The 24536-nt window shown below is 42.3% G+C and overlaps 1 protein-coding gene across 1 annotated transcript; it reads right to left on the bottom strand.

Annotated features, from left to right (window-relative positions):
* Positions 1–379: 379 nt before the first annotated feature.
* LOC124622307 lies at positions 380–22912 on the bottom strand. Its single transcript, XM_047147981.1, has 2 exons — positions 22732–22912; positions 380–2492 (listed from the first exon to the last, which is right to left on the bottom strand). The coding sequence occupies exons 1-2, from the start codon at positions 22910–22912 to the stop codon at positions 2356–2358; spliced, it is 318 nt and encodes a 105-aa protein (XP_047003937.1). The 3' UTR covers positions 380–2355.
* Between the last annotated feature and the right edge of the window lie 1624 nt (positions 22913–24536).

A 24536-nucleotide genomic window follows, 5' to 3' on the forward strand; every position in this document is an offset into this window, starting at 1 on the left:
ATGACTCTGTTTGTATTTCATGTGTTAACATACGTTGTTTGAAGGAAGTACTTACTTCTTTGGTGAATATTAACCATTTCATGACTGTGAATCTGCGGTTCGTAATGGTCTGTTAGACCCTGTTGTTTCTTCAGAGAACTATATCATTAGATACGTTAGGCTTCAAACAGCGAATACGTGTGTACAGAGTTATACACTTTAATAACCTTGACGGATGGTAGAACACACTTACGAGTATTTTTAAAGTAATATGTTTAGGTTATCGTCTTCTGCCTGGGATACATCCCTTGTGAGTACAAAATATATTCACCAGTGATTTGTGTTGATCTTGAGACACTGATGATAGTTCGTAAGGAAGTAGACAAAATGCTATATATTTTATTTCATTCTGTTATTAGATGGCGTACACTAAGAACAAGGCACACTCGTAAGATCATTACATTCTGTATCAGTTAGTTCTGTACTATATCACTTACAATGTAATGTATACTTCTGTGCAGTTTTATACACAAACACAACAAAGTCACTACACAAGAAAGGATTCTGTTATTAAGACAGCTTGCTTTGACTTCCTCTGTGCCCATGTGTAAATTATACAAGGTAACATTAGGTGATGGGCCAAATTAAGACTACGTTTCATTATTATCAGTGATAAATGTAACGAATTATTTAATATGACTGAAAACCATTTTCATCTATAATAATGTGACAAAAGTTCTTTCAGCAGCAGATACTGACAAGTAGATGAAAGTCCATTGAACAAGAGAGACATGTAAGAAAGAAAAGATCCGGCTTTTGTCCAACGATAGCAGGCAGTGGTTTTTTTTTTGTCCTCCTTTCCTTTCACCGTATATCAGTGACCACAATAACGAAAAATGTAACAAAATAAGTCAGTTATAAGAAAACACCCATCATGTTTTGTGTCTAAGCTTTTGCTCTACAAGAACAACGCTGTCGGAAAAGGAAAGCGTTACATTATGAATACCTTGTGTGAACACTACCAAAGAAGATACGATAGTATTTTCATTCCTGTGAGGTACGTTCAATAGACATTCACCCTTTGCGCAACTGTTTTCAGAGTTTTAAAGACAGCTGAAACCGTTTCCTACAGCTGAAGGATGGTGTGACTCCACGGTGGTCATAGGGTATGTCCACGTTACAGAAACTTTTCAGCTGAGGATTGCAACACAACACGCCCAGAGGACGTGCACAACTAATCGCCAAATTTCAGGCTTTGAGAAGGCTCCAATTATTGGCACAAGAGACATGGGAACATCAAAGTGACAGGTCGCACAGACAGTTGGCTGTTGTGTAATGACTCCAGACAGAGTGCTGACGACATAAGCTGAGTGCACCAATACGGTGTGGACATCCACAGTCCATTCCAGATGAACCACATCAGGAGAAGACCGTAGAATTGCTGGACTGGCTTTCAAAGACAGAGGAGTGATATCCGCCGAAGGTTACAACCAGAGTGTCACCAGGAACCCGCCGTCAGACATTACTGGAAGATGCGTTGAAATATCGACTGTAAACATTGTTTAGCACAGCCAACAAATGATAGAGACTTATATGTGTGAAGCTATCGTCAAATGGAACACTTACTGACATTCTTTGCTCTTCAGCGACGAGTCTCGATCCTGTTTGCGGCCGTTAGATTGATTCCACTGTGTCAGTTTACAACCTCATGAAATGTCAAAGGAAGCAGCGATAGTTGGGAACTGTGCTTCCGGGTATGGTAGACTCCTGGATTCATGGTGAGGAAGAGCAGATCTGGCAGTCGATAAAGGGAGGCCTAATGCTGGCCATTACTTGGCGAGAAAGATAAATCCTCGCGTCATACCTTTTGTGGCGAGTGCACAAGGCCTCGCAGTGCAGTTTACACCAGGAATACTTCATACGGGTCCTTGGCTGACCTACCAAGGCCCCTGATTTATTACCCGTAGGGCGCGTTTGAGATGCGATGGGAAGATGTATACTTTCATACCAGACTCTGATCTGTAATACTGATGAACTGACGCAGAGTCTAATTCAGGCAAGGCATAAATTCGAGATGAAATTCGGACGCTATTTGCTTCTATGACACAACACGAAAAGAGTGTATTCGTGCTAGTGGTGTCACACATCATGCTGACGTTAAAGACAATCATTTTCGAAAGAAATGAATCTTTAATCTTTTATTAGTCTTGTACGAGGGTCCTCTGCAAATTTTGACAAATTTTGGGAAGGCTCTTTATGCTGTAACGCTTTCCATCTCCGTCACTGTAGACGCATAAGGCGGTAACTTTGGTCTCTCAGGTAACACGAGATAATAATTAGTATTGATTGTGTCATCTTCGTACGAGGTACTACCCACTAGTAGTATCGGCGCCACACCTTCCGGAACTCTTTCGGGTAACTGCGGCGCGCCATCTTGATGGCCCACATCATGAGGTTCCGCTCGTCACGCGAGCAGCCGCGGCACCGACCATGCAACGCGTTGTGTGTGTTGTCTGCAACACACGAACAAAGGCTTTGACCGCTATGAAACTATACACTTCAGGAAGTGATAGTTACTCAAAAAGAGGTAGGTGAACAGAAATATTAGCTCCCAGAAGAACGATTTAACAATGAAAAACATTAAGCAGTGACATTATAGGTATTCGTTTTCTGGAGTGGAAAACTGTGGTATCTGTTAACTGCGAAGCAGCTGAAGACGAGCTACAATTGCGAAAGGGCACAAAAGACAGTCACGACTTTCAACCAGGGCCGAGGTCGCACAGGGGATAAGTGACGAATAATAAGACCATGGTGGAAGATGGAAAAACAGCCGCCATAATAAAGTGGGGAGGCGACAAGGCGGTGGACAAAATGACCAACGCCAAGTACCAGATTTGGAGAACAAAGAAGTTACCTAGACCGCGGACGAATCTGATAAGAAGGGTGTCCAAAGGGATGCAAACAATTCCAGAGGATCATTGCTAGTAGAAGTTGGATTTCAGGGTGCTGTCGAAATTCCAGTGGAGACGAGAAGAACACATGGAAAATGGAGTTGGTATCTTTCAGAGCAATTTAGGAAGAGAAGAGGATGTGTGGAACAGAAATATGCCGTGAAACCACTGATGGAGCATAGGGATTTAGAGATCAAAAAGACAGTCATAATCTTACAGACTTCAAGAGGGCTCCTTCAAAAGAGATTCTTGGAAGGATCGTGTGAAACAGAGGACAAGACAGCACTAAATGAGAATTAGTAACAGAAATGCTGACAGACATGAATCCAATGGTAAGTAACATTCAGAGAAGCACTATCGGAAGTGTCTGAGATTAAGACCCGCGCGTACAACAAGAAGACGGATTGACAACAGTTATAAAAACAATACGAATCGCCGTTATATAGGTTTATTTCTAGACAACCAGTTTCGACGTTACACTACGTCATCTTCAGGCCAAATCTGCTCCAATCCAGTAACCTTTGTGTTTCAAATATAGGAGTGCCTTTAACTGGTCTCGTAATAGCTACTACGTGCATACGTGCTCATAGGACAACATTCAGCAACTATGTTCAATGTTCAATGCGTATGCCCCTAACAGCTATTGCGAGACCAGTTAAAGGCACTGCTATATTTGTAACACGAAGGTAACTGGATCGGAGAAGTTTTGGCTTGAAGATGATATAGTGTAACGTCAAAACTCGTTGCCTAGAAATAAACATATATAACAGCGATTGCTATCCACCAGAAGATGGAGTTACATTCATTAAATGACACCAGTTACGTTCATCATAACGATAGATGAAGTGATGAGAGCCAAGAACTATAAATGAAACAAACGCGAATATCACAGAGGTACTTGAGGGACAAAAGGGCAGTTAGATCCAAGTGGAATGCCTTCCTCTCGCGGACGACTTTTCGATGGTAAGTTAGACGGAAGAAGACACGTGACAAAATTCGACAGCTCTCCATGCTACTGTACCCTGTGCAAGCCTCTTCATCTCCGAATAACTATTGCAACCTACATCATTCTGAATCTGAATGCTGTATTCATCTCTTGGTCTCCCTCTACGATTTTTAACCTCCATGCTTCCCTCCAGTACTAAATTGGTGATCCCTTGATACCTCAGGACGTGTCCTACCAACCGACCCCTTCTCCTAGTCGTGTCACAAATTCCTCTTCTCCCCGATCCTATGCAGTACCTCCTCATTAGTTACGTGATCTACCCATTTAATCTTCTGTAGTACCACATTTCGAAAGCTTGTATTCTCTTCTTTTCTAAACTGTTTTTCGTCCATATCTTTCTTCCATACATGGCTACGCTCCATACAAACACTTTCAGAAAAAACTTCCTGACACTTAAATCTATACTCGATGTTAACAAATTTCTCTTCTTCAAAAACCCTCTCCTTGTCGTAGTCAGTCTACATTTTACATGCTCTCTACTTCGACCTTCAGCAGTTATTTTACTCCCCAAATAGCGAAACTCATTTACTACTTTAAGTATATTATTTCCTAATTTAATACCCTCGGCATCACCTGATTTTAATTCGATTATATTCCATTATCCTCGTTTTCCTCTCGTTGATGTTCATCTTATATTCTCATTGCAAGACACTGTCCATTCCGTTCAACTGTTCTTCCACGTCCTTTGTTATCTCTCACTCACAATTTACTTTGCTGCTAGCTCAGTAAACAGACTGAATAGCATCGGGGATATGATATAACCCTGTCTCTATCCCTTCTCAACCACTGCTTCCCTTTCATGCCCCTCGACTGTCGTAACCGTTTCCTGTAGAAATTGTAAATAGCCTTTCCTCCCTGTATTTTACCTCTGTCACCTTCAGAATTTGAAAGAGTCATCATCGTAAAAAGCTTTCTCTAAGTCTACAAATGCTAGAAACGTAGGTTCGCCTTTCCTTAACTGTCTTCTAAGATAGGTTGTAGGGTCAGTATTGCCTCGCTTGTTCCAACACTTCTATGGAATCCAAACTGATCTTCCCAGAGGTCAGATTCTAGCAATTTTTCCAATCGTCTGTGAAGAATTCGTGTTAGTACTTTGCAACCGTGACCTACTAAACTGATAGTTCGGTAATTTTCACATTTGTCAACACTTGCTTTCTTTGGGATTGGAACTATTATATTCTTCTTGAAGTCTGAGGGTATTTCGTCTGTCTCATACGTCTTGCTTACCAGATGGAAGAGTTTTGTTATGGCTGGCTCTTCCAAGGCTTTCAGTAGTTCGAATGGAATGTTGTCTATTCCCGGAGCCTTGTTTCGACTTACGTCTTTCAATGTTCTGCCAAATTTTTCACGCGGTTTCATATCTCCCATTTCATCTTCACCTGCGTGCTCTTCCATTCCCATAATATTGCCCTCAAGTACATTGTCCTTGTATAGAATCTCTATATACACCTTTCACTTTTGTACTTTCCCTTCTTTGCTTCGGACGGGTTTTCCATCTCATGTCTTGATATTCATACATGTGGTTCTCTTTCCTTCAAAGGTCGCTTTGATTTTCCTGTAGGCGGTATCTACCTTATCCCTAGTGATACATCCTTCTGCATCCTTACATTTGTCCTCTTGCCATCCCTGCTTAGCTTTGTTGCACTTCCTATCGATCTCATTTTTGAGACGTTTGTATCCCTATTCGCTGTTTCATAACTGCAGTTTTATGTTTTCTCTTTTCATCAATTAAATTCACTGCCTCTTCTGTTACCCAAGGATTTCTACTAGCCTCGTCTTTTTACCTACTTGATCCTCTGCTGCCTTCACTATTTCATCTCTCAAAGCGACCCATTCTTACACTGAATTTTTTTCCCCTGTTCTTGTCAATCGTTCCCTAATACTTTTTTTGAAACTCTTTACAACCTCTGGTTCTTCCAGTCTATCCATGTCACATCTCCTTAAATTCCTACCTTTTTGTAGTTTCCTCAGTTTTAATCTACAGTTTATAAGCAATAAATTGTTGTCAGAGTCCGCATCTGCCCCTGAAAATGTCTTATAATGTAAAGCCTGTTCCTAAATCCCTGTCTTACCATTATATCATCTATCTGAAACCTTCCCGTTTCTCCAGACCTCTTCCACGTATGCAGCCGTGTTTCATGATTCTATAACTAAGTGTAAGCTATGATTAGGTTATGCTCTGTGTAAAATTCTACGAGGCGGCTCCCTCTTTCATTCCTTACCCCAAGTCCATATTCACCTACCACTTTTCCTTCTCTTCCTTTCCCTACAATCGCCTTCCAGTCCCCCACGACCAATAAATTTTCGGCTCCCTTAATTATATGAAATTTCTTTTGTCGCATAACACAATTCCTCAGTCTCTTCATCATCTGCGGAGCTAGTTGGAATATAAACTTGTGCTACTGTGGTAGGTGTTGGCTTCGTGTCTATCTTGGCTACAACAATGCGGTCACTATGCTGTTCGTAGTAGCTTATCCGCGTTGCTACTTTTTTATTCATTATTAAACTCACTCCTGCATTACCGATATTTGCTTTTGTATTTATAATCCTGAAAGCCGCCCACCAGAAGTCTTTTTCCTCCTGCCATCCAACGTCACTACTTCCCACTATATCTAAATATAACCTATCTGTTTCCGTTTTGAAATTTTCTAACTGACATGCCCGATTAAGGGATCTGACATTCCATGCCCCGATCCGTAGAACACCAGTTTTGTTTCTCCTGGTAGCGACAGGAAAAAGACGGTAGGAAAGAGGGAATAACAGAAATGATGATGAAGAAGAAGAAGAAGAAGAAGAAGTCAGCCTTCTGTTTGAGGTATACAGTGAGAAGAATATATCTACAACCGCAAAATCGGACACTAAAATACAATTGTGAGGAGTGTGGTACTAGATACAGTTGGGACGATAACAATAAGAATAAATAAATCAGAACGATTAGAGAAAGAAGAGAAAAACACTCAGGAAAATATGAAACACAAAAGTGATGGTGAGGGGTAGCTACGAAGATCTAGGGATATATGATCAGGATGAATATGGATATGACGACGAAAATGGTAGGGCAACAACAGGAAGGGTAAGAGGAAATGCAGGATCCAATTGTGTTGTGGAATCTAGTAAGCGTTGGACGAATTTGGGATTAATGTGAAAAAGAACAAAAATTAGAGAAGCAAGTACTTACCGACCAATATGCCAGATATCGGTGTCAGAGAAGGATACAGGGAAAGGATAGCCACTAGCATAACAAAGAAGAGAAGAAGATTCTGCAAATCTTGGAAGAAGAGTGGAAGAGAAAAGGGATGATGGAAAGGTTCTGGGAGGCTGCCCGTGGTTCTTCAAAGGCCGTTACGCAAAAGAAATTATGACGTATACATAATTCCTCTCCTAAGAGTCACTAGCTGAATTTTCTCTGGTGTTTCAGCAGATATTTGCAGTTTTGTTTTTGCATTGTGTATTTGGTGGCAGATCAAACAATTAGTGCCCTTCGCGTCATTCGTGTGACATCTAGCGTCGACAGAAAGCGTCGAATTGCTCGCCATGACAAGCAAAATTATTTTTGAGTTGGAATTCGAATTTTACGTTAGAGTGGTCCGAAATTAGTCTAGTGCGACATTTGTATGTATTAACAGGGACAGTAAAGCTCGAAGATCAACCAGTATTCCAGCAGGGACAGCACCGCACTGGCCCGCTCGGAGTGCCACTGTAACGCAGAAGCGCTGCTCAGTCGCAGTCCAGACCGCTGTTTGCATCTGTTAATACATGTCGATAAAACGAATATCGCACTCGATTAATCTGGGACCATTCTATAGAATGGACCCGCAAAATTCCGATTTACAAATTGTTTGGAATGGGAAATACCGACGCTTTATGTTGACATCACGCGTCGCATGAAAGACCTGACGAGTAGTAAGTGCCTGGGCTTATTCCAGCTACACAGAGCAGAAACTAAATATAGATATCTGCCGAAACATCAGCGAAAATGTTCCTGACGACTCTTAGGGGAGACACATGATGTATGGGACAAATCGGCAGAAATTTTATCACTAAACATGAAGAACACACTTATATAAGAAGTAATAAGAACATACGTACATAAAAAGTAATAAGATAGCAAATGATGAAATATCATCAGCACTGGTCATACTAAAAGTTTTCTTCTCGTTGTGTACGGAAAATGAAATGACGCACATGTGATGCTGGAAGGAACTGAGGAAGCTGTCCGCTACAAGGTACTGTAACAGATTGTCATCTTGTGGTGTTGCAGTTCTTCTTGAAATCTCCGTGCTTGCTACGAAATAGGAAGAGAACTTCCGTCTTATGCAAGACACCTTTTTTCTGTTTTCTTTCACCCAGACATGTTTCAGCAGTTTTTGTGCTATCTCCAGTGCCTTATTTAATTAATTTATTTATTATTTTGTATTTTTTATTATATTTATTTCTATTAATTTATTTTTATTTTTTTAAATAAAAAGATAGCCCACTGAAGATACCACAAAAAGTGCTGAAACATATCTGGTTGAAGGAAAACAGAAAAAACGTGTATTGCATAAGGCAAAATTTATCTTCCCATACTGTAACAGACTTTTTCTCCTCTGTAAGATCGATTTGAATAGTACCCTATTCATCTATTGTCCATGATTGTAATTCTGATTTCTTATGACAGATGTTTTACCGATTTTTTACTATACGGATTGTACATTATCTGTAAATGTATGTTTTGTTGTTACGTTTTATGTAATGTCACTTTTTGTGCTTCATGTAAAAGTAGTGCTAAGAGCCAGTAGAATAAAAATTATCATGTAATTAAACTGCAGACGACCTTCAATAAAGGACTATATACAGATGGAGCGGTTTATTAATACCCTAGATATGTTATTAAAACTCAGAGGAAGACAGTTGAGGGAGTCTAGTGAGAGAAATGTTAATGGAAACGCGTTCAGGAAAGTATGTTTCCCGTAATGGTAGGGAGAAGAGGTTCTTTGAGTAGTGTTATGGACTGTGACGTGTGAAGCAGAAGCAGAGAGAGGTAGGATTATGTGTAGGTGTTACATTTTAGCAGTTATGGAAAACTATCAGAAAGGGTGTAATGGCATTACTGTAATGAGGTAATAATATTTTTGGCAGAACATCAGGTTTCTAAAGCATTCGATGCAGAGCAGTACGTTACGAGAAAGAAGAGGAGGCCAGAAGATAGCAGAAGAAACTGAAGTCGTCGCAGACGGAATATAGAAGACAGAAGAGAAGAATACAATGCAAGAAAGTTTAATTGCAGACAGCAGTTACTCTATCTCGAAAAATATTAGGATTTTGTGAGGATTGATGTGATTCACAACGAAACTGGAGTTACATTTCTGATTGTATGGGCATACCAACTACTGTACAGTAAAAAATTTGAGTTAACTGATGCCCCACCAGCTAAAATAATAAATGTGTGGGTGTACACTGTCGTTAATAACAGTTGCGTGTGTGGCCTATGAAGTACCTCACTGCATCCCATCCGTTTAACCTGTCAGAGGTGACTTATAGCGTTTGTTGCTGCCGGAAGTGTTACGAAGTTTTACTTTGAGCTCAATAAATTTTCAGCGGATTTAATTACTTTTCAGGACGGTACATAGTCATATTAGCTAGCAGTCATTGTTAATCAACGACGGAGTTGGGGCCCAGAGGTCATCATGAAAATTTTTAGAATTTCCACAGAGGAAGATGTAGAACCACAGAGATATACGAGGGTGGCCCAGAAAGTAATGCACCGCATTTTTTCATCAAGAATTCTTTATTGGGCTTAATGAGAATTACACACTCGAAAGGATGGTGTTTTATCTACACACCCTGTTTTTCCACTTAATCCCCATCCCGTTCTATGGCCTTTAAAAAATGAATGGTCAAATGTGTGTGAAATCTTATGGGACTTAACTGCTAAGGTCATCAATCCCTAACCTTTTTTTTTTTTTTTTTGGTCATCGGTCTACTGACTGGTTTGATGCGGCCCGCCACGAATTCCTTTCCTGTGCTAACCTCTTCATCTCAGAGTAGCGCTTGCAACCTACGTCCTCAATTATTTGATTGACGTATTCCCCTACAGTTTTTGCCCTCTACAGCTGCCTCTAGTACCATGGAAGTCATTCCCTCATGTCTTAGCAGATGTCCTATCATCCTGTCCCTTCTCCTTATCAGTGTTTTCCACATATTATTTTCCTCTCCGATTCTGCATAGAACCTCCTCATTCCTTACCTTATCAGTCCACCCAATTTTCAACATTCGTCTATAGCACCACATCTCAAATGCTTCGATTCTGTTCTATTCCGGTTTTCCGACTGTCCATGTTTCACTACCATACAATGCTGTACTCCAGACGTACATCCTCAGAAATTTCTTCCTCAAATTAAGGCCGGTATTTGATATTAGTAGACTTCTCTTGGCCAGAAATGCCTTTTTTGCCATAGCGAGTCTGCTTTTGATGTCCTCCTTGCTCCGTCCGTCATTGGTTATTTTACTGCCTAGGTAGCAGAATTCCTTAACTTCATTGACTTCGTGACCATCAATCCTGATGTTAAGTTTCTCGCTGTTCTCATTTCTACTCCTTCTCATTACCTTCGTCTTTCTCCGATTTACTCTCAAACCATACTGTGTACTCATTAGACTGTCCATTCCGTTCAGCAGATCATTTAATTCTTCTTCATTTTCACTCAGGATAGCAATGTCATCAGCGAATCGTATCACTGATATCCTTTCACCTTGTATTTTAATTCCACTCCTGAAACTTTCTTTTATTTCCATCATTGCTTCCTCGATGTACAGATTACCCCTACTTTTTTCAGAATTTCGAACAGCTTGCACCATTTTATATTGTCGAACGCTTTTTTCAGGTCGACAAATCCTATGAAAGTGTCTTGATTTTTCTTTAGCCTTGCTTCCATTATTAGCCGTAACGTCAGAATTGCCTCTCTCGTCCCTTTACTTTTCCTAAAGCCAAACTGATCGTCACCTAGCGCATTCTCAATTTTCTTTGCCATTCTTCTGTATATTATTCTTGTAAGCAGCTTCGATGCATGAGCTGTTAAACTTATTGTGCGATAATTCTCGCACTTGTCAGCTCTTGCCGTCTTCGGAATTGTGTGGATGATGCTTTACCGAAAGTCAGATGGTATGTCGCCAGACTCATATATTCTACACACCAACGTGAATAGTCGTTTTGTTGTCACTTCCCCCATTGATTTTAGAAATTCTGATGGAATGTTATCTATCCCTTCTGCCTTATTTGACCGTAAGTCCTCCAAAGCTTTTTTAGATTCCGATTCTAATACTGGATCCCCTAGCTCTTCTAAATCGACTCCTGTTTCTTCTTCTATCACATCAGACAAATCTTCATCCTCATACAGGCTTTCAATGTATTCTTTCCACCTATCCGCTCTCTCCTCTACAATTAACAGTGGAATTCCCGTTGCAGTCTTAATGTTACCACCGTTGCTTTTAATGTCACCAAAGGTTGTTTTGACTTTCCTGTATGCTGAGTCTGTCTTCCGACAATCATATTTTTTAGAATGTCTTCACATTTTTCCTGCAGCCATTTCGTCTTAGCTTCCCTGCACTTCCTATTTATTTCATTCCTCAGCGACTTGTATTTCTGTATTCCTGATTTTCCCGGAACATGTTTGTACTTCCTTCTTTCATCAATCAACTGAAGTATTTCTTCTGTTACCCATGGTTTCTTCGCAGCTACCTTCTTTGTACCTATGTTTTCCTTCCCAACTTCTGTGATGGCCATTCTTAGAGATGTACATTCCTCTTCAACTGTACTGCCTACTGCGCTATTCCTTATTGCTGTATCTATAGCGTTAGAGAACTTCAAACGTATCTCGTCATTCCTTAGTACTTCCATATCCCACTTCTTTGCGTATTGATTCTTCCTGACTAATGTCTTGAACTTCAGCCTACTCTTCATCACTACTATATTTTGATCTGAGTCTATATCTGATCCTGGGTACGCCTTACAATCCAGTATCTGATTTCGGAATCTCTGTCTGACCATGACGTAATCTAATTGAAATCTTCCCGTATCTCCAAGCCTTCCAAGTATACCTCCTCCTGTTGTGATTCTTGAACAGGGTATTTGCTATTACTAGCTGAAACTTGTTACAGAACTCAATTAGTCTTTCTCCTCTTTCATTCCTTGTCCCAAACCCATATTCTCCTGTAACCTTTTCTTCTACTCCTTCCCCTACAACTGCATTCCAGTCGCCCATGACTATCAGATTTTCGTCCCCCTTTACATACTGCATTACCCTTTCAATATCCTCATACACTTTCTCTATCTGTTCATCTTCAGCTTGCGACGTCGGCATGTATACCTGAACTATTGATGTCGGTGTTGGTCTGCTGTCGATTCTGATTAGAACAACCCGGTCACTGAACTGTTCACAGTAACACACCCTCTGCCCTACCTTCCTATTCATAACGAATCCTACACCTGTTATACCATTTTCTGCTGCTGCTGATATTACCTGATACACATCTGACCAGAAATCTTTGACTTCCTTCCACTTCACTTCACTGACCACTACTATATCTAGATTGAGCCTTTGCATTTCCCTTTTCAGATTTTCTAGTTTCCCTACCACGTTCAAGCTTCTGACATTCTACGCCCCGACTCGTAGAACGTTATCCTTTCGTTGATTATTCAATCTTTTTCTCATGGTAACCTCCCCCTTGGCAGTCCCCTCCCGGAGATCCGAATGTGGGACTACTCCGGAATCTTTTACCAATGGAGAGATCATCATGACACTTCTTCAGTTACAGGCCACATGTCCTGTGGATACACGTTACGTATCTTTAATGCAGTGGTTTCCATTGCCTTCTGCAACCTCATGCCGTTGGTTATTGCTGATTCTTCCGCCTTTAGGGGCAATTTCCCACCCCTAGGACAAGACAGTGCCCTGAACCTCTATCCGCTCCTCCGCCCTCTTTGACAAGGCCGTTGGCAGAATGAGGCTGACTTCTTATGCCGGAAGTCTTCGGCCGCCAATGCTGATTATTTATCAAAATTTAGGCAGTGGCAGGTATAGATCCCGGGACCGAAGACGTTTACATTATGAATCAAAGACGCTACCCCTAGACCACGGGTACGTCCCTAAGCTTACACACTATTAAACCTAAATTATCCTAAGGACAAACACAGACACCCATGCCCGAGGGAGGACTCGAATCTCGCCGGGATCAGCCGCGCAGTCCATGACTGCAGCGCCCCAGCGCCCAGACCGCTCGGCTAATCCCGCGCGGGTCTATGGCCTTCCTTCAGCGCAAAGAAATGGCGTGTATGCCCTGTCGGTACCAGTCCTTGGCTGCTGGCGAAGCCAACGCTTCACTGTGTGAATCACCCCCTGATCGTTCTCAAAATGTCTTCCACGAACAGCATCTTTTAATGGCGAATGACAACATCAGCTTCCTGCAACATGACAGTTGTCACAGCCGTGGATGTTCTCCCTGATCGCTGCAAATCGTGGAGCACCGCCGAGCAGTCTTCTGATGACCTCACCCTTCGTGCCCAATGACTAACTATACTTCTGTCTACAGTATACGCTCCATAGAGTTTTCAAAAGTGTTTTTGAATATTCCCCATAGTTTCTTTCTCTGCAAAGAGAAATTCAATGACGGCACGTTGCTTGTAATGTACATCACCTACAGACGCCATTTTGAAACTGTCCTGCAGCTACGTTATCTGTCGGAAGTAACGGAAATTTGGCGCGCTTATTCAGAAGACTTCAAATAATACATACGTAACGTTTCGCATTCGTAGCATGTTTTTTAGCTGCGAAAAGATATGCGGTGATTTGATTTCTGGGAAACCCTCGTAATAAGGGGCGATGGCGCTAAAGAATTAGACTAAGTCGCTTTAAAGTCGGCGCCGCCATGTTAGATGCCCCAGATCATTTGCAGACAACTGTTTAAGATTGCTTCTTTTTCTCAATTTCTTCGTGTGCAAGCAACAGTCGCTCTAAACAAAAATGTCCCAGTCCTCTCGTTAATAACACAGCATCAGGAAATCAAAATGGTTGAAATTGCTCTAAGCAGTATGGGACTTAACAGCTGAGGTCGTCAGTCAACCACACGTAGAACTACTTAAACCTAACTAACCTAAGGGCATCACACACATTCATGCCCGAGGCAGAATTCGAACGTGCGACCGTAGCAGCCGCGTGGATTCGGACTGAAACGCCTATAACCGCTCGGCCGGCATCAGGAAATTATTTTCAGATGTTTTTCTGGTGTTAAATGCATAACTGATCCAGTAATACGACGCATTTCGCCTCGTTAATGTAACTTCCTTTTGTTATAATTTCGAATAACGAAGGAGAAGAGTATGTGTTATGAAAATTTTTTTATATAATTCAGCATTTCGCTTATGTCGAAAGTGATGTTCGGTCTAGGTCCTTTTACCAAAATTGCTGATAACTTACATTGACGGAAAAAAGCACAACATCAAGAAGAAGCTGTGCGACGTAAACGAATGTTTGTAGGCGTGTCTCTACATCTGAAAGATCACGACTAATCAGATTTCGAGCCAGTCGAGTAAGAGTGAAGCTAGTAGCGCCACTGTGAGGGTGAAAATCACGTCTGATTTAAATACGCGCTGTAACGGTCATGAGCGTTGATTACCTTTGAGACTGGACGTGGTGAGTTGATGTTGGTCAAGAATGCCTTGAAGGTGACAAAGACACCAACACGTCACTGAGTTTGAACGAGGTCGTGAAATAGGGGTACCAGAAGCTGGATGTTTGTTCTGCGATACTGCAGTAAGATTTGGCTTAAATGTAGCCACTGTAGACGATTTCTGGCAGCGGTGGTCACGAAAATGAACGGTTGCAGGAAGACCAGGCTCAGGACGGCCTCGTGGCGCTATTGGAAGCGAGACCATCATTTTGGGGCATGGTTCTGGAGCACCGTATTGCAGTGCAGCAATAATTTGGTCAGCAGTTGACACCACAGTGACACAACTCTTACAAGTCGGTTACTTCAAGAACAGCTCCGATCCAAACGCTCTGTAACGTGCATTGTTCTGACCCCAAATCACCACCACTAGCGAGTTCAGTGGTGTCAAGTGACAACCCATTGGATGGAAAGGTGGAGGTCTGTTGTGTTTGTTGATGAAAGCTGATTTTGCCTCTGTGCCAATGGCGGCCGTATGTTGATCAAAAGAATGACAGTCGACAGCCTGCTCCTAACCTGTCTGCATTCCTAACACACTGGGCGTAAGCCTCGAGATATGACCTGGGGTACGATTTCGCATGCCAACGGGAACATTCTCGTGGCTATGCCATGCCTTCTGAATGTAAATTCGTACGTCAGTGCGGTGATTCTGTCTCTTACGTCGCCATTCATGAGCAGCATTCCAGAGTATGTTTTGCCAAAGGATAACGTTCACCCACATACCGCTGTTTTAACCCAGCCCGCTCTGCAGTGTGTCGAGAAGTTGCCTTGGCCTGCTTGGTCACCCGTCAGCCTCCAGTCGGGCACATATGGGCATCATCGGACCACAGCTCCAGCGTAATCCACAACCAGTTATAACTGTCCTTGCAGTAGTCGACCAACAGCAACAGGCAGGGAACTCCAAACCCAGAAACTAACATCCGGCATCTGTACAACACAATGGATGCACGTCTACATACTTGCATTCAACATTCTGACTATTACACTGGTTATTCATGTACCAGCATTTCGAATCTACAGCGGCTTATCGTGCAGTTGCATTAACCTATGATCTTACAATTTCAACCACTGAAATTTCTTACCGAGACAAACGAAATTCCGAAATTTCATTACTATACGTTAATTACTTTTCGATATTGCGATTTTTTTGTCATTGAATTTTGCTATGATTGGTAGGTTTTTAATCGTTCCAACTCACAGTGTTAGTTCAGACACGTTTTAGAGTTGGACTGATAGGAAATTTAACGTGACAAGGCAGAAATAAAACCGATACAGCAAAAGTGAAGAGCGCACCCAAAATTTGTATTTTCAGTCGCCAAAAATGTACTTCGCTGGTTTCCTAAAACAGAACAAGAGAGCGATACAAAAATTGGACCTTGGATGGTGACAGAAACAAATCTTAACACAAAGAAGGAGTTGTGCAACATTAACAGAAGTTGGTAGGTCTGTGTCTGAAAACGACAGATGACGAATAAGAGTGGCGCTAGTAGCGAATCAGGTTCGTTTTAAACACACACTGTAACGGTCGTGAGAGTTAGTTACCTTTGGGATTCGACGTGGGAGTTAATACTAGTCAAGAATGCCTTAAAGGCGACCAATACACAGTTATCAACAACTCACAGGGTATGACCTGGGTCACGTAGTAGGGCTAAGAGAAACTAGAATTTCCATTTGTGGTATTGCAGAAAGACTTGACAGGAATTGTCACTGCACATGACGGCCACCAGCACTGATCACGGGAACGTACAGTCGCAAGAAAACCGGGCTCCAGACGGCCACGTAGCACTACCGAGAGGGAAGCTCGTCGTATTCGGCATGTGGGTCTGACGCATCACACACTGAATCTGCAGCAGCAATCTGAGCAGCAGTTGGCACCACAGTGACACAATGAACCGTTACAAGTCGGATACTTCAAGGACAGGCGCCCTGTAGTGTGCGTTCCACTGACATCGGACAACCCCGTTTGCGACTTTTTTGGTGTCAGGCTAGAGCTCATTGGAGAGCAGGGTGGAGGTCTGTTGTGTTTTCTGATGAAATCTGGTCCTGCCTCTGTGCCAGTGGCGGCCATGTGTTGATCAGAAGAAGGCCAGTTGAGAGCCTGCTCCTAACATGTCTGCGTGCCAGACACACTGGGCATACCCCTGGAATTATGACCTGGGGTACGATTTCGTATGACAGCGGGAACATTCTCGCGGCTATGCCACGCATCCTGAATGTAAATTCGTATGTCAGTGTGGTGATTCGGTCTGATATGTTGCCATTCGTGGAGCAGCATTCCAAGTGATGTTTTCCGAAAGGATAATGTTCCCACACATACCGCTGTTGTAATCCGGCATGCTCTACAGTGTGTCGACAAGTTGCCTTGGCCTGCTCGATCACCGGATCTGTCTCCAGTCAAACACACATGGAAAGTTATCGGAAGACAACTCCAGCGTAATCCACAAACAACATTAACCGTCCATATAATGACTGACGCCGGCCAGTGTGGCCGAGTGGTTCTAGGCGCTTCAGTTTGGAACCGCGCGACTGCTACGGTCGCAGGTTCGAATCCTGCCTCGGGCGTGGATGTGTGTGCTGTCCTTAGGTTAGTTAGGTTTAAGTAGTTCTAAGTTCAAGGGAATTGATGACCTCAGATGTTAAGTCCCATAGCGCTCAGAGCCATTTGAACCATTTTTTGAGTGACTGACCAAGTTCAATAGGCATGGAACTCCATCCCACAAAGTGACATCTGGCACCCGTACAACACATGAACGTTTGCGCGGTTGGACTAAAATTCTGGAGGCTATACCGGTTATTAGTGTACCAGTATTTCACATGTGCAATGGCTTATCACGCTCTTACATTAACCTGTGCTCTTGTAATGTCAATCACTTAAATGTGTTACCCAAACAAATGTGTTCCGAAATTTCATCACCCAACATTAATTACTTTTTGGTGTTGCGATTTTCATACGACATTGTATATGCAGTAGTTAATTACTCGCATTTCAGGTACAGTTTTTAACTAATGTAACTGTAAACTGACAACAAAGAAAAATCCGTAATTAAAGTTTGTTCTCATAAGTAACCCTGCGTAATATAAGCTAATTTACAGCAAGATTGTAAAACTAGCTGTGATCGGAAAGTTTTGTGTATACTGTAGCACACGAATACTGATAAGCTGTTCACTGCCTTTCAAATTTGGCTATCAGAATGTTTTCATTAACCTGGTTGAAATTACCTTTGCAAATTTAAAGTGTTCGTATAACTCAGGAGGATAGAATATTCTAACCGCTTTGATATCACTGTGCACTAGATGTCTGTTTATTTTGATTTGGGTACCAGCGATGTGATATTAGGAAGGTCTGTATATGGAGATATAAAAGTCTATGGGAAGTTTAATGTTTTCACCAACTTTAAGCCGACGTTAGCCATGTCAGTTTCCCCAAACATTAGATAGTCGTGGAAGTGTTGAGATAAAATATGCCAGCTCGCGTCATTTATGGATGTAGTAACCATTCTGCTCATACTCAGAAGTGCAAAGGAATCACCGTTCATTCGTAAGAGGAGTTGTTCAAATGATATTTTTTTTATACAGGATTGAAGCGGATCGCCAGATTCTATTAGTGTCAATTGTTCTCAAAGCGTAGGTGATATTGCAAGAGAATGCTCAGCCTTTGCTATAGGCTGGCTTAATATGTACAGGCGCAGACTGCCATTTATCTATTGTTGTGATTATTATCGTTACCACTGGAATCCTTTACTGTTTATTTTATGTTCCCCTGGCTTTGTAAATGTATTGTCTGGTATCGCGAGAGGCTCAAGAAGTATGGACCACTGCAAGAGATACTGCACAGCAAAGCGGTATCACGAGGCGCCAATGAAATGCCAGGACGAAGCCGTCCCTCCCGTAGTTCCGAGGCGCTTCCTCCGCGCCTCTGGCCCGAAATAGTATCACCAGAGGCCAAGAAGGCAGTTCTGTTCGAGGTCGCATCCTGCCCACTTCCAGGAACTTCGTGTCGCAATAACGTCGTTCTGCTAGCTACTAGCTGTGACGCAGCCTGCGTCCACCGCCGGGGAGTGAAGAGACTTCGTCTCCTCTGAAGTGTACCTAGGCGCTAGCGCTATCAGAATTGTATCAACAAGTGTCTGCGAACTTTGTTTTCTAGTGACTGTACTGAAGCAGCAGCACGTCCATTCTGAACTTGTATCAGTTCCCCCCTCAGTAATCGAAGATCATTTAGTGTGTTCTGATCCCTACTTCCGCGTATGTAGTTTCATAGCTACAGCCCAGCCTGGCGAGAAAAGATAAGTTTTGCCGTAATTAATAAAGTGTTACTTATTCAGAGCGATCTACTTTACTGTTTTATTGCTGACCACCTCAGTGTCCAAGAAGTCGGACGCAACTGTAATTGTGCGTGGGATTGACTGAGTGCGCGTGTTTCTCTGCAAAACAGTACAATTTGCTATTTAAAGAAAGATTGTTTATGAATGTTCGCCTACATCTACGTGATTACTCTGGCAGAGGGTTCAATGAACGGCCTGTGATTTGTCTCTCTGATATTGCACTTTCCAACGGCGCACGGGAAAACCGGGCACTTAAATTTTTCTGTGCGAGTCCCGATTTCTCTTATTTTATGGTGACGATCATTTCTCTCTATGCAGGTGGGTGCCAACAGAATGTTTTCGGAATCGGAGGAGAAAACTGGTGACTGAAATTTCATGGGAAGATCTCGTCGCAACGAAAAACGCTTTTGTTTTGATGATTGCCACTCCAATCTACGTATCATGTCTCTGGCACTATCTCCCCTATTTCGCGATAATACAAAACGAGCTGAACTTCTTTGTACTTTCTCGATGTGATTCGGCAGCCCCACTTGATGCAGGTCCCACACCGCACAGCAATACTCCAGAAGAGGGTGGACAAGCGTGGTGTAAGCAGTTTCTTTAGTAGACCGGTTGCTCCTTCTACCAATGAATCGCAGTTTTTGGTTTGGTCTACCCACAACATTATCTATGTGATCATGCCAATTTAGGTTATTTGTAATTGTATTCCTGAAGCATTTAGTTGAATTTACAGCCTTAAAATTCGTGTGACTTCTCGCGTAATGGAAATTTAGAGGATTTCTTTTAGTACTCATGTGAATACCTTCACACTTTTCTCTATTTAGGGCCAATTGCCACTTTTCGCACCATACAGATATCTTACCTAAATCATTTTGCAATTAGTTTTGGTCATCTGATGACTTTACGAGACGGTAAATGACAGCATCATATGCAAACAATCTAAGACGGCTGCTCAGATTGTCTCTTGTGTCGTTAATATAGATCAGAAACAACAGAGGGCCTATAACACTTCCTTGGCGAACGCGGGATATTACTTCTGGTTTACTCGATGACTTTCCGTCTATTATTACGAACTGTGACATTTATGACTGAAATCACGAATCCAGCCGCACAACTGAGGCGATATTCCATAGGCACGCAGTTTGGTTAGAAGACACTTGTGAGGAACGATGTCTAAAGCCTTCTGGAAATCTAAAAATATGCAATCAGTTTGACATCCCCTGTCGATAGCACTCATTACTTTGTGAGTATAAAGAGCTAGTTGTGTTTCGCAAGAATATTTTCTGAATCCGTGCTGACTGTGTCAATAAATCGTTTTCTTCGAGGTACTTCATAATGTTCGAATACACTATATCTTCCAAAACCCTACCGCAAATCGCCGTTAGTGATATGGGCGTGTAATTCAGCGCTAATGTAGGGTATTGATGTAACTTGAGCAATTTTCCAGTCTTTAGGTAGGGATCTTTCTGTGAGCGAGCGGTTGTATATAATTGTTAATACGGAGCTATTGTATCAGCATACTCTGTGAGGAACATATATTGTACGTCGATTACTTTCACGAAAACAGAGTAGTAACGGTATTTATTGACAGCTGTTCTGGTACGCAATATTCACTGAGGTAGCATTTGCTTAGAAGCAAATAGTTGACCGTAAAACTACTTGATTCCAGCAGTCTGCTTTAGGGAAGCCAAACAGGAACAGTACTTGAGCTAGAGTGAGGTCCTAACAACACAGTACAATAGTCATGTTGGAACTGTTTTCTTGAAACGGTAATTATACAGGTAGCAGGACAATTGCGCTATACAGGGCGTACATATTTACAATTAGTAATATTTTAGTACCTGTGGAGCTATTTCTTGCCCACAAACGGTAAGCAGGAAGTACAGTAAACTAAGTAATACAAGAATGATGACACTATGAAGATATGCAGCGACGTCATCAAAACGGAGCGCATTGGCCTTTTAACAGTATTGAAAGCATCACTGGTAAACCAAGCGAGAGAATGTCGTAACAGTGAAAACGTCCTACGTTCTGCAGAATTGGCTGGCAGGACGTGGCGAATGTCTTGCAGTGAATTTGGCGTGCCATTTTTTGTAGGAATCTACCGCTTAAAATTCCATATTCTTAAATATTTGTGCTAATCCATTGTGGTAGAATCTTCACAGTATAATGTACACTGGCGTCCAAAATTAGAGCAACAAACTTCTATTTCCCCGTCCGGTATGTAATTCACGATATAACCACACAAATTGTGAACAGATGTCCGTACGATTGTGTTCTGCACGGAAGGTAGCATTCATGTCAACGGACAACCACGCCAACGGTTGCTTCAGGGCATCTCTCAAACGCGGTAGTGATTGCCGGGTAGTCCCACATCCACAATCGCCGTGTATACAGCCACAGACGGTGCAGTATTGCACAGAGAACACGCCTACCAGACTTCCTGCGGTGGAGGGCCATAGGAAGAATGGAAGCCCGATGGCTTAATGTGAATCGTAATGTTGTTTCTCGGACGTGGCGGCATTTCATAAAGACCGAAACTGTACCCCAAAGACCAGGGCAGGGCCGACACGTGTGACATAAAAAGAGAGGACCGGTTTTTTCTGTAAGGGCACGACGGTACCGCCTTAGTACTACACAGCAACGGGCATCTGACCTTGCAGCCTCCACTGGACGTGTTGCATCGAGGCAAACGGTGCACAGAAGGCGTCGTCAGAGTAGTGTTCATTGTTGGAGACGTGCTGTATGTGTACTTCTGACGCGTCTTCACTGAAGAGAACGTCTCGAGCGGAGTCGTCAACACGCCATCTGGACGGTCGAACAGTGGGCCAATATTCTTGACACAGATGAATCCAGATTTTGTCTGGAATGAACATGGAACACAATTTCCGGGCCCAAACATTGTGGAAAGAGTGATATCGAGGAGGATCCGTAATGGTGTGGGCAGGAATTAAGTTGACCAGTCGAACATCTCTTTATGAAATTGTATGGGTGAATCAGCAAGGTTTAACTGCTGTCAGGCATAGTGACGAGATCTTGGAACGTAACGTGTGGTTGTTGCGAGGAGCTGTGAGCCCAGACTTCGCACTGATGAAAGATAATGCTCGACCACATAAAGCACGGGTGTTTGATGTTTCCTTGGAAACTGGACATATTTGACGTACGGCGTGGCCTGCTCGCTCTCCCGATTTGAATCGGGATGCGCTTGGGAGACGGGTTGCACCACATCACCATCCACCAACCACTCTCCACGAGTTGCGAGCTGCTCTGAAGTGAGAACGGGCGTTATTGCCTCAACACGAGACTGAAGACATCGTTTCCAGTACACCACGTCGTTATTAGATGGTCACACCCCATACTGAACAACACATTAACCAGATGTCAGAACGTGTGTGCAAATCTGACAAGTTGGAAAAAACGAGGAACGTGATTGTGTACCTCTATGCATGTTGCAGTTGTTTACGTTCTGTATTCTCTACATTATTTCCACTTTACTATCACCTCTTTATGCTGGTTTGTAGCAAAATAAACGTGACCTTACAAAATATCCGTTTGTTGCTTTAATTTGGACAACAGTGTATAATGCAAAAACTGTCTATATGCCGTGAGCTACTCTCCGGCAACTGATACAAAAACTAGACGTCGATGTTTCTTGGTACAGGCGAAGCTGATGGACTGCTTGTGATACTTATATTTTCATGCTAGTGCGCGTGTGCGTGCGATGTATTGCGGATCAATCTACAAATCTACCAGTTGGGTATACCTTTACCTTTTATTTTCTGTGTGATGTAGCTGCATCGCCCGTAATTCATGAGACAGGAAAATAAACTACTCATAAAAGCGCGGTTACCCAAGAAGTCACGCACGTCCTGGCGGGTGACTGCCTGAACCTCGTCCGCCACCAGAGCTGTCAGCAGCAACAGCACCACACATTCAGCACTGGAACCCATGTCCTGTGCAATAAGGTACAGAAATAAGTTCCTGTTCTGTAACAGACGAACATGTTCGCTTACATTACGTTTAGATCTCATCCATTATATGTATCCATGCTGTGTGGCTCATGAATTGTATTCAGACTAATAGAGGTGTTTCACCTGATTAACAAAAACGAAAATCACCGAATAAACTTCATGCGTGAGTTGGCAGTAGTGCGCCCGCAAGCTCGTTGGGCACTCCAGTGTCATAAATGATTACGTAAATGATAGATTATAAACTACCAATACACATTTCTAGTTGTTGTATATATATTGAAGCGTAATTACATTGGCGTAAGTGTTATTGTCGTGAAAAGCAGAGTGAAACGGTGAAAAAAAGTATTTTTATTTCTGCATCTACAGTCTTAATTTTAGGTCTATACTCATGCGCGAGAATCGTACGAAAAGAGTAACAAAAATTCGTTTATCAGTTGTGTCATAGTATCCAGCGATGAAATCAACAACCCTTCTGTGATAAGTGTAGATGATGTCTTAGATTAGTTAAACAGGTAATTTGCAGCGGACATTGCATGGTAGGATTTCACTGGAGCAGTTGTAGTGGGGAAGAATATGAGGTGATCGATGTGGCTCATCCATGGAATTTGAGATTATTCCAGAAACGGAGGAAAGGCACGTGAACATTTGTGTCCTTCAGCTAGAGTTAGAAACCACGAAAATTTAACTATCACACCTGAAGGACGAAAAAGAGACATGATGCTGGGGAAAGGCAGCAAACAGAGGGTGAACGGGGGAAAATTTTGTTAGCATATTCGAAACTCATTAAGCAATGGACTTCACTTCCTTTCAGAATTAGGTAAGGAAGGGGCCCTCGCAGATGTGGAGAAAGTTAGGGCACAATAGAACAATGCTAAGAATCTAATAGACAAGTCGGATGAAAACAAAACAGGAAAAAAGAGTTCTGCTGCTAGGTAGCAACCATTGGAGGGGTGTAGACCAGCAGCTATAGGAAAACTTAGTAGCAGAGTTCGAGGTCGCAAACTTCTGAAACGAAGTGCTAGCCTTAGCTACATAATAGAAAACCTAACACAAATTTGCAGGGATTTTAAAAAAGAAGGTGAGGTACTGATAGTTGGAGGAGCTGGAGACAGCCTGGCAAGAATCGAAAAATACAATACTAGGGTTGACATGGACGAAATAGGAGCAGCTATGCAGCTCATAATGTTGGTTTTATGGAATTTCTGTGGTACTATGGCCAATCCTAGCTTAACTCTGCTGTAGAGCGAGTAAACACAGAGCTGTGTCGGCTCCTTTAGATGGATGCAAAGTCTCACAATGGTGCTGTTCCAGTGATTGCTGTAGAAGGTAGTCATATATTCCTCGCAGCCTATACCTGAATGCAGAAAAAACAGAAAGCAGGCTACAGCCACATAAAGGAAAATCCTTGTGGTTAAAATGGCCATGGGAGACTCTGACATAAGGACAAATACAGATTTCAGAGAATCACGAAACGAGTGAGAGAGACCCTAATTCATTTTATAATAACTGAGGGAAAATGAAATCAGTTGCTTCATCAGAATATTATGGAGGTTAAAAGTAGAGTAAATGAGTAATTAATTTGTTTGAAAGAGCTTAGCAGCTG

The sequence above is a fragment of the Schistocerca americana genome, chromosome 7, assembly GCF_021461395.2.
Source record: "Schistocerca americana isolate TAMUIC-IGC-003095 chromosome 7, iqSchAmer2.1, whole genome shotgun sequence".
NCBI classification, from domain to species: domain Eukaryota; kingdom Metazoa; phylum Arthropoda; class Insecta; order Orthoptera; family Acrididae; genus Schistocerca; species Schistocerca americana.

What these genes read in the sequence shown, in the direction of transcription:
- LOC124622307 (XM_047147981.1), bottom strand. Translation starts at nt 22,912, where the DNA reads ATGGGTTCCAGTGCTGAATGTGTGGTGCTGTTGCTGCTGACAGCTCTG. An exon ending in CATCACACAGAAAATAAAAG is followed by an intron (nt 2,493 to 22,731) that starts GTAAAGGTATAC and finishes CGTGTGTTGCAG; the next exon opens with ACAACACACACAACGCGTTG.